This window comes from Ipomoea triloba, chromosome 1 (assembly GCF_003576645.1).
Source record: "Ipomoea triloba cultivar NCNSP0323 chromosome 1, ASM357664v1".
NCBI classification, from domain to species: Eukaryota; Viridiplantae; Streptophyta; class Magnoliopsida; order Solanales; family Convolvulaceae; genus Ipomoea; species Ipomoea triloba.
Genome location: NC_044916.1, coordinates 29,398,741 through 29,408,584, shown reverse-complemented (window position 1 = coordinate 29,408,584; position 9,844 = coordinate 29,398,741). Strand labels below are relative to the sequence as shown.

Below are 9,844 nucleotides of genomic sequence, written 5' to 3'. Positions count from 1 at the left end.
GCACAAAAACCAAAAAAAAAAAAAAAAAAAAAAAAAAGGACTTCTTCAAACCAATATGAATCAGACGTAACATCAAGCTAGAAATAGAAAGAACAAATGAAAGACTTCAAATTAAGCAACACAATAGAAAAACTAAAACACAATAAAACATCTTGTAAAGCATTGATACAAGGAAAACTTTTTCAAACATCAGAAACTAAAAATAAAAGAACACCACATTTGGACTGTAACCTTATGTCTGAAGCAATCAAGATATCAAACTCAGGACGCCAGTTTCCATGCCTAACATTTCTGAAGATCTCATCTCAAAGAAGCATTTTTGACCTCACAAAACAATCTGCCAACCTCAACCATTACCGCCAAACAAAAAAATACAACATGGGGACACATCTATTAATGCTTTATAGAAACCAACAAAGAAGGACCAGACCTCAGTCATGAAATCTTCATCTTTGGGTCCAGTGCACATCTTTGTGCAAAGCTACACCAGATAATCAAAGTTCAAATAGATACATATATTACAAACACAAATGAACTTGAGGCGATATACATGAATCTGGGGCATCACAAAATTTGGGTTTACATAGAGAATACTCCATATAACAAAAGCAAGATGGAAAAAAATCTTCTTTGGAGAGGTAAGAAACTATAAAGTCTATAATCACCTTAGTACGAGGAATTAAAACATTTCTTGGAACAGGTAAGCCTGTTGAGGTAGCATATTCTTGAGCAGCTAAAAGCTTTGCCTGTGTAAAGCGAGTACCTTCAACAAAAAGTGCCAACCAAAAAGGCAGTGGATAATCACGTAACTGTTGAAGACCTGACTGCAGTAAGACCCCACAAAGTTCCATTAGGAGACTCCAAATCAAAACCAAGAAACTGAGTACAGCAAATAAACATATATCCCTGCAACTCACTTTTTAGTCATACCTTTAATGTAGATTCATCCTTGGCCCAACTTCTTTCAAGGAAAAGATACTCAGAAAACCACATGGACCATCCAATAACCTGAAAATTTGCAAAGAAATTATGGTGAGCATTTCAGTATACTTCTAAATCTGTTTAATCATTACAAGTGAATAGCAGATGGGATAACAGTATACTCTTTTGCAACATGATTCTCATGGCATACGAACAAAATGGGCTAAAGTTAAGTCACCTTAGCAAAGAAGCTATGTAGTACTTGATTTTCTTCATCCATTGAATTTAAAGAATTTCATTATACTGAGCTCTATATAGAGAGCTTCACTCCACCAACTAGTACAAATAATGGAGGACATCAGAGCTCTATATAGAGAGCTTCACTCCACCAGGACATCAGAGCTCTATATAGAGAGCTTCACTCCACCAACTAGTAAAGTTCAGACAAGCTGTATGGAGGTTCACAAAAAACTTACTGGAAGGAATTTGGATGATTTCTTCATTACAGCTAATGTGCTACCAAGGCAACCTGATCGCTGAAATCAAAAGATTCAAGGTTAGCTCAAGAGCAATCTAATTTGATATTAGTGGGTGCATATATGAGCATATACTTACGTTTCCAGGAATACATACACACATTCATATGCTTAAAGAATGAAACATATACATGGATGTATACAAATTACATATACAAACATATTTACCCATTTGCACAAAGTATATAAACAAGCACAGCAAGATTAAATCAGAGGCATAAATTAACTGAAGCAAAATACAAAACAAACCTGAGCTAACACCCATCCAACAAGCCAATCTATGTCACTTTTGTGATTTGATATTACAAGAGCATGTTCTTTACCTGGAAAAGTTAACAGAGCATGTCAACAACCACTCACCAAAAAACATGTTAACTTTTACATATAAGCTTCCATATTAACCAAAATAAAAGCTTACCCATCAGTTTAATTGTCTCGGGGTCTGTGTATAATTTAACCTGCAACAAGAATATTTCAAATATGACAAATAGAACTACCCAAGTATATAAAAACAGATAAGGAAGAAAGATAAAGCAATAAATCAAAATTAATATTTTGTTCTCATGGCAAGAAAATTTAATGTATTATTACCATTTTCAGTTGCACAAATTATAGGAAACAAATGTGACCACAAAAAGGGCACACATCACAACTTGTAACTGAAAAACTGGAGACTTCATATCATTTCATAATTTCCACCCAAAAGTAGCACATTATGGCAATTTATGGGTAAGTTTTAACATACAGCACATTATTAGTAAAGATTGCTACTGATACAAGCCACACAAGTGTGGGAATTCAATCATTACCTTGACACCCGCCCACCAATCAACAAGCCAAATGAGCTCAAGCCACAACAGTTCTGCAAACACCCTGTTAATCCTCCTGTATGTGTTCTTCGACAATGGCCGTATAAGAACAAAGCATATAGCCTGCCAATTATTTTCAAAATTAATAACAACAACAATAGAGCCTATTAACTCAAGCAATATTGTTGCATAACCAGAAATGCATCATTCTAAAAAGTACCTGAATGAAATTATCTCATTAAAAAAAATTAAGAAAATTAATTAATTAAAAAAAAAAACACAAACACACACACACACAGAGAAAGTATCGAACAAAATTACTCCATAAATCCTGAATTCTCGTCCTAGCAGAGTGAAACCACAAAAGACTCCTATTATTAGATTTACGATAAGCTCAATGAAAGCATAAAACATAAAAAAAAACCCTCAGACACAGGCTGAAACGGCGAAATCTTTTGTGTAAAGATAATTTAATACCTGAATGAGATTGGTGAAGAGGCCCGAGATAAAAAAGAGAACGCCCAACGGGACGATAACAGCTGCAGCTGCAATCGCCATGGCCGAGCTCCCAAAACTCAACCGAAAATCACTACTTGTGTGTGTAAGTGTAGAAGCAGATTTACATGCGCAGATGATACGGCGGATTTAAAGATAAATGACCAAATTGATTACTCCGTAAAATTTTCTTTTCTGCTTTTTCTCTACTCTACCTCAATAAAATATTTAATTTCACCTCGAAACTTCGAATTTATGTTTAACTTTGCGTCCTTCAAGTTTTTAATATTTTGATTCCATCCTCGATATTGTATCTTAAAATTGCGATTTTAGTCCTTCAACTTAACACACATGACACAACCACCCCATTCTTCTCTAGGGCATCTCCAATAGTTATAGTTTTTTGAGTAATTTTTGCAATGTGACTAAGAAATAGGAAATGAGAGGGAATGGAAAAAAGGAAAAAAAAAAAACAAAAACAAAATAAAATAAAAGAAATGTAAATATTTGCTCGCCCTGCGTGCAACGTGCGTGCCTTGTTGGGTGTCAGATTTGCACCTACCTCATGCGAGTTGCATTTCTTTTTCTATTTTTTTCTGTCTTGGTGGGTCCTACTATGGAGACAAAAAGCTAGGAATTCTTCTCTATTTTATAGAAAGTTAGAAACACAACTAAAACTTGTTTTCTAATTAGAAAACACGGATGAACAGTAAAAATACATAATATAAGTAACATCGATTCATATCACAATCAATTTTTTTTCCTCTTGTTAACTTTTTCTTTGACCTCATGCCCTTTCCTCTTCCCTTGTCTCACCTGTCGTCCCTTGCCTCACCGCCCTCAAGTGAAAGCTTCCAGCCGCTGGTCACGCACTCCGAGTTCCATCATCGTCGCCTTATCAGAGCATATGAATCCCCACGACACCATCACCGACGGCGACAATGAGTGGTACAAGAACACAGAGCGCCGCATCTCATCTCTGAGGCCTTCCCTCATGCTCGGCGCCTCCCACCAGTAGGGGTGAGCATCGGTCGGTTTTCAATTAATAATCGAAAATTTAACCGAACCTTTATAACCGATCGAAAACCGACCAATCAACATTCATAATCGAAACCGACAGTTTTTGGTCAGTTAAATATAACCAATTTTTTTTAGTAAAATAGCTAAATTTATTTGACTAATGCTAAAAGAATAAATTATTAAAGAAAAAAATAATATCTTAATTTTTATAATCACTTAAAAGTTAAAATTAATGTCCTCAAGTACAATAGTAGTTTAGTGCAATAAAGGTGTAAAATGTGATGTATATTTGTAAATTATATTACTAGCATTTGTTAGTTAAGCTTTTTGAAAAGTATGATAAATTTTAACAAAAATGTTAATAAGGAAATTGAGAACACCATTTCACTAACAATTCTGGAGAATAAAAGTGGTACATATAACATTAAAAAAAATAGTTTGCTATTAATTTATAATTCATGGGCAAATTTTTAATTTTCCAAACATTATATTAATGTTGTAACATGTCGCATTGATTGATGGCCTTATCATCAAGTAGTTATAATCTTCAACAACAATTCCTGCCAATTACTCCGTACAACTGAGTAGCAATTAACCCACCACCAAGGCACCAAACATTTACTCCTTGTTAGTTGTTGTACTTTATATATAGATGCAGATGTAGATCATGCCTATAATAATTTTTATATTATATAAATTGTGGTCTATGATGTGTGGTGGGATGTATCTAAATAATACGGAGTAATAGAATTCACTTTATATATACACATTTTTTTAATACATTTATATGAGACAATACTCACAATAGAGGTGAGATTCAAATCTAAATTTATTTTATGAAATTGAAAAAGACTAGCGAGTTCTATCATCGAATACATTGACTAATCCTGACTAATCCCTTTGCTGAATTGGGTGAGACAGCTGGTCTAGAGATTTAAAGTTGCTGCATATCCAAAGTCAAAGATCGAATCCTTTGACGTTTGGTTAAAGATGGATGAGTCTCTTCCACTCAACCACACTTCTAGATTATTAGAAGACTTAATTATAGATTTGAAGAAGAAGGAAGTATAAAATATTGAAATATTACAAAGGAATTAATACAAAGGCAAGATGGATCCATATATGTTCATTTTCAAACCTGAAACTCTGGAATGATAGTTCTAACAATCAAGGGTATTCTCACAACATGATGACCATCCTCCCAAAACAAGTTCCCAAAGGAGTGGCTTCCTTGTATGCTCAACTTGGAACACAGAGTGACCTTGAACATTGCCTTGTTAACACTAGAGTTAAACAACAGAAGGGAAGGCTCCACTCTTACTTTTATGCCGGGGGGAGCTTGGATCCGCGCAGTGTAAATGGAAACCACGGGGCCTACGTTTGTCACTGTTCTCGATACCTGCAGGCTCCTCTGTAACGCGGGAATGGTTATTGATGGGAGGTTCAAGTTCACAAGGAAATTGGATGGCGCGTGGCATGGAAGCAGTGACCTGGTGAGCCAGCTGATGGCTGTTTTGTTGTATCCCATGGAACAAAGGAATTGGGCATAGTCATTTCGATCCATGTCATATATTAGGCCGGGATCTAAGGCCTTGTTAGCATCAACATGGCCACCGCCATAGTCAAATGGATCAGCTTGCTTGGGTGGAGCTCCTTCTGCAACTGCATTCTGCCCATACTGGTCTGTTAAAGAGGCTGTCCAGAAGAATTGAAGATCAAATCAAATAATTAGTTTCGTGTTTTCATTTCACACGCGAAGGGAGATATGCATGCAGCTAGAGTCTTACCTGTTGTGACTAAGGCGGACTTGATTGCAGCAGGGCTCCAGGTGGGGTGGATGGCTCTTAACAGAGCCACAATCGCAGATATATGAGGGCATGCCATGGAGGTTCCTGATACAATCTTGAAGTTAAGATTGGGAAGTTGAGTTTTATTGGAATCCAATGACTGATCAGAGGATGCAGGTGACCATGATGCCAGAATATCGACCCCGGGAGCAGCAATGTCTGGCTGCGAAATACAAGAAAAGAAAAGAAAAGGAAGAAACAAGTGTTACTGTATAAGCAAGGTGAGTGAGTGCACAGTGTAGCAGCAAAATGGATAAATTTGTACACTAATCCCCACTACCTTGAGTACTGTTGGAGACAGGGAATTTGGTCCTCGAGAAGAGAAGAGTGCTACCTGTGGGGAGATTTGCTGCCCCACAATCGTCCTTGGAAGGCTGAACTTTACAATGGGATTGCTGAAGCAGAAAAAAAAAAGGTATGTTACTTAAGTTCTTAAGAGGACAAGGTTACTTTTGCAGAGAAAGCATGTCATAGTGTAAATTATTCACTTGTAAATCCAATAATTGCCTGCCATTTGATTCTAGCACAAGGATCAACTTGTATTGATACAATCGAGACTGTTTTTAATGGCAAAGACAACAGCAATCACCTGGTTGATGCTATGTATGTAAGGAGAGATGTTCCGGTTGTAAAATCCACATGGACACAGGGGACGTCTAAGCACACGGTGACCTCTTTAGTAAGAAACCGTGCAAAGATAAGTCCAACACCTTGACCTTCCTGTACAGTTCTTGCTGCAGCAACAGCGGACCTTTGGTATCGGGATTCAAAACAAAGGAGGACCTTTCCTTTCACTAAAGTTGCATTCAAGGATCCAGTCTCACAACTTCTGTTAAAAACTATTCTTGAGAGGCATTGGGAAAGATTTGATTGATATTCAAGAATTCATTGGAAGATACTTCACCTTGCTTCATTTTCATCTGCATCAGCAGATTTAATGTCTTCACCATATGCAATAGGAAAGAATCTGTCATATTCTTTCCCTGCAAAGAGAGTCTGGCCCTGAAAAAGTGAGCAAAACAGTCCCATAGTGGAAGGCTTTAAGATAACATGAATGTAAGTTAACCAAACTGAACCTGAAGCTTACGGATCTTTTTGTTTTTGAATCCAATTTTCAGGTTCTTCTTGTCATTTCATCTGTAGCAGGTGAAATTTATGGTAATAGATGAGAGATAAGTTAGTAATGGTACCACGAATATTTGATTGCTTCCCAGGGTAATCACACTAGGAAAGGCCCTATCAATGGTAGTTGCTGCAACAGTAATCACCCATGGCGCTGTATTTACAACTGTTTCAGGAGAGGGACCAATATTCCCGGCTGAGCAAACTACAGGAATTCCTTTAGTGACTGCATGGAAAGAACCAATTGCCACAGGGTCCTCCACATAACTTGAAAGAGGAGGGAGTGAACCCAAAGATACTGAAATTAAATCAACACCATCAGATATTGCATCATCAAATGCAGCAAGTATGTCAGCAGAGCTACAGCCACCAAAGGACCAACACACTTTATATGCTGCTATCCGAGCTAAAGGAGCTCCTCCTCGGGCTAACCCTTTTGCTAGTTCTGCAAAACTCGCCCCCTCTATTGACGCCCCAGCTGCAGTAGATGACGTGTGAGTCCCATGGCCTGCTGCATCTCGGGGTGACAAGAATTCAATTCCATCATTTGGGTTCAACTTCCCAAATTCAGCCTCATATCCTTTGATATACCAACGAGCACCAACTAATTTCCTGTTAGCCAAACGGTTAAATCAAATTGAGAGGTTTGTTGATGAAATCATTGGAAATGTTTAGCCCATTTGTAGGAATAATGTAAAATATGTTAATTCATTTTTTAATCTGTTCTTCATCTCTCAATTTTATTTCATTGGAAAGAGTGTTTACCTGTTACAGTTGGAACGGTTAAATTCCTCTCCTTCTTGGCACATTCCCTTCCAATAGGATGGAACACTATGAAATCCATCATCATTAAAGCTTTCAGATTCAGGCCATATCCCTGCACTAAGCAAAAATTGAATAATAAGTCAAGCCGCAATGTAAATGTTAACAACCATGGGCACCATTACACACTAACCAGAATCTATGACACCAATTATAGAAGCAGCTCCAAAATGAGCCCTTCTTAGTATTCCATTCTTCAAATGAGATTTTACTTGCAAAAAATCCCAACTTCTTGTTGTGTGCAAATTTAAAATTCTCTGAGGAAATACGCAAACAACTCCTGGGATATCTGTGGTTGCCACAAATTACAGAGGCAGGTTAACACACAGGAAATAAACCAAAACTGAGTTCAGTAGCACATTAGCATACCTGCAATTCGTTTAGCCTGAATTGGACTTAAGACAGCAGCGAAGCCTGAGAACCCATGCTTGTAGCTATACAGAATTGATTTTACGGCAGCTTCTTTGCTAACAACCAAAGCCCCATTAAGTTACACGCAGTTCCCCGTACAATTGAATAAAGACAATTGAATCAAAACAAAATCACTCAGGGACACAAATACAGAAATACATATAAATCAAATGAATAGTGAGCTTTTCCAAATTAGACAATTCTAATTGCCATCAAAAAATTCAAAACAGCCATAGTTTATCAAGTTTCTTACCATGATCCAAAAAGAATATAACCTATTTCCATTTGCAAAAGGTCATATGCAATAGCCAGTTATAAAGATCATGCTACACTACACATAAACAAATAGGAATTTGGAAACTATGGTAGAACCTTCCAAGAATGTCGGACAATATCCTGTGATGAGAGTCTTCAACATGCTCAGGCATATCATGACGTCTCTCCCCCAAATAGATAATGTGGACCTTAAACATTTAAGCAAACAATCAAAGGACAAATTTTGCAAGAAAGCGGGGACCAGGGTCCTAGTTAACACATTATTCTTTATTGCACATGCACTTGTTTGAATAAACAAGCCATTATGTTAACAACATAAAACAGAAACTTACATTGCTTGAAACTGCAGCAGTGCCAAATGAGTGTTGTAGTCGGATAAAAACAAATAGAACAATGCTAACAATCCGCGTTGAGTCCATTATTGGCTAAAATTTATCACAACACAAGAAAAGATTCATGGAATGCAGTATACATTCAGCTTACTGATATATATAGAGGGTCCGGTCCTTGAGGTGTGTGGGATCAACATTAAGCAACGTTCAAATCCAACAAGTGAAGGTAACTGTTGGTGAACAGGGATTGCATAGAGTAGCATATGTGCAGTGTGTATGCATTTACTATAAGATCCTCAAAAGGAAAAAAGCAAAGATTTTAAAAGGGAATATTGGATCATACATACGTACGAGGGTGGTGTACTTAGATTATGAAAAATGTTGAGCTACGTATTGACTTGACTTTGAGGAAATAGAACAAACACATGGTGGGTTTGGTTGAAGGGTCACTTCAGACACTTACCAGCTCCCTTCCACTCTTTCAGTGCTTCATTCAGATCACTTTGGCCACCCCACCATGTCTTCCCACTATCTTCTGCACTTTTGCAGGTCTCTACTCTGTCTCTCTCTGTGTGCTCCTATTTGCATAATTGCATTGCACATAAAATGTGCTTTAATTTTCGGTCTCTTCGGTTCTGTTCTTCATTTTGATTATTGCCATGGGTGAAGACACCATATTGGATAGACTACAACATGCATAGCAATAGCACCATTGGAGTACTGCAAATAAAGCGCACCCTGCATGCCTGAGTTGACACCATTCAATTCTTAGTATATGGAAATGCGTTGAATCTTGTGCATATGTAAGCTTTTCAGGTTTGGATGTAAATGTAGGCCCAAAAAAACACTTTTTGATTGAAAACTTTTCTGTAATCAGTGACTTGTTGCTGTTGGGGAGAATAGTTTGTCAGCAGTTTCAAAACACTCTCACAAACTATAATGGATTTTTATCATCATTTGGCAAGGAAATACATACACTAACAATGTTTTATGTGCCAATTTTGATGGTTTACATTTCAATTCATAACCTTTCAAATCATTCACTTTTATACTACTCCGTGTATATATATATATATATATATATGTTAATTAGGACAGATGAACTTTATGTTGTTTTTCCTTTTTAGAGCCAATTAAGAACAAGTTGAGGACTTTATAGGAATTTCAATTTTGAACTCATTCAACTGCTAACATTAATATATATATATATATATATATATATATATATATATATATATATATATATATTAATA

General features: G+C 36.8%; 2 protein-coding genes across 5 annotated transcripts in view; both read right to left on the bottom strand.

The window, feature by feature from the left end:
- Positions 1-2,965, bottom strand: part of LOC116029814 (1-acyl-sn-glycerol-3-phosphate acyltransferase 2-like) — a 5,918-nt gene extending 2,953 nt beyond the window's left edge. Inside the window, exons 1-7 of the mRNA XM_031271858.1 lie at positions 2,744-2,965; positions 2,267-2,389; positions 1,876-1,915; positions 1,707-1,780; positions 1,398-1,457; positions 931-1,008; positions 666-824 (exon numbers count right to left, since the gene is read on the bottom strand). Of these exons, the coding sequence (XP_031127718.1) occupies positions 666-824; positions 931-1,008; positions 1,398-1,457; positions 1,707-1,780; positions 1,876-1,915; positions 2,267-2,389; positions 2,744-2,824 (615 nt within the window). The 5' untranslated portion in view covers positions 2,825-2,965. The remainder of the gene's footprint in view (positions 1-665; positions 825-930; positions 1,009-1,397; positions 1,458-1,706; positions 1,781-1,875; positions 1,916-2,266; positions 2,390-2,743) is intronic.
- Positions 2,966-4,843: 1,878 nt separating this feature from the next.
- LOC116022994 (subtilisin-like protease SBT3.6) lies at positions 4,844-9,535 on the bottom strand. Of its 4 annotated transcripts, XM_031263927.1 has the most exons (12): positions 9,055-9,213; positions 8,592-8,684; positions 8,356-8,447; positions 7,942-8,039; positions 7,706-7,861; positions 7,516-7,627; positions 6,819-7,362; positions 6,533-6,630; positions 6,218-6,457; positions 5,909-6,023; positions 5,569-5,791; positions 4,844-5,476 (listed from the first exon to the last, which is right to left on the bottom strand). In XM_031263927.1, the coding sequence occupies exons 2-12, from the start codon at positions 8,676-8,678 to the stop codon at positions 4,914-4,916; spliced, it is 2,328 nt and encodes a 775-aa protein (XP_031119787.1). In that variant the 5' UTR covers positions 8,679-8,684; positions 9,055-9,213; the 3' UTR covers positions 4,844-4,913. The 4 variants fall into 4 exon arrangements, with proteins under 4 accessions (XP_031119787.1, XP_031119795.1, XP_031119802.1 ...); XM_031263935.1 differs by having other exon boundaries at positions 8,592-9,535; XM_031263942.1 differs by lacking the exon at positions 8,592-8,684.
- Positions 9,536-9,844: the final 309 nt, after the last annotated feature.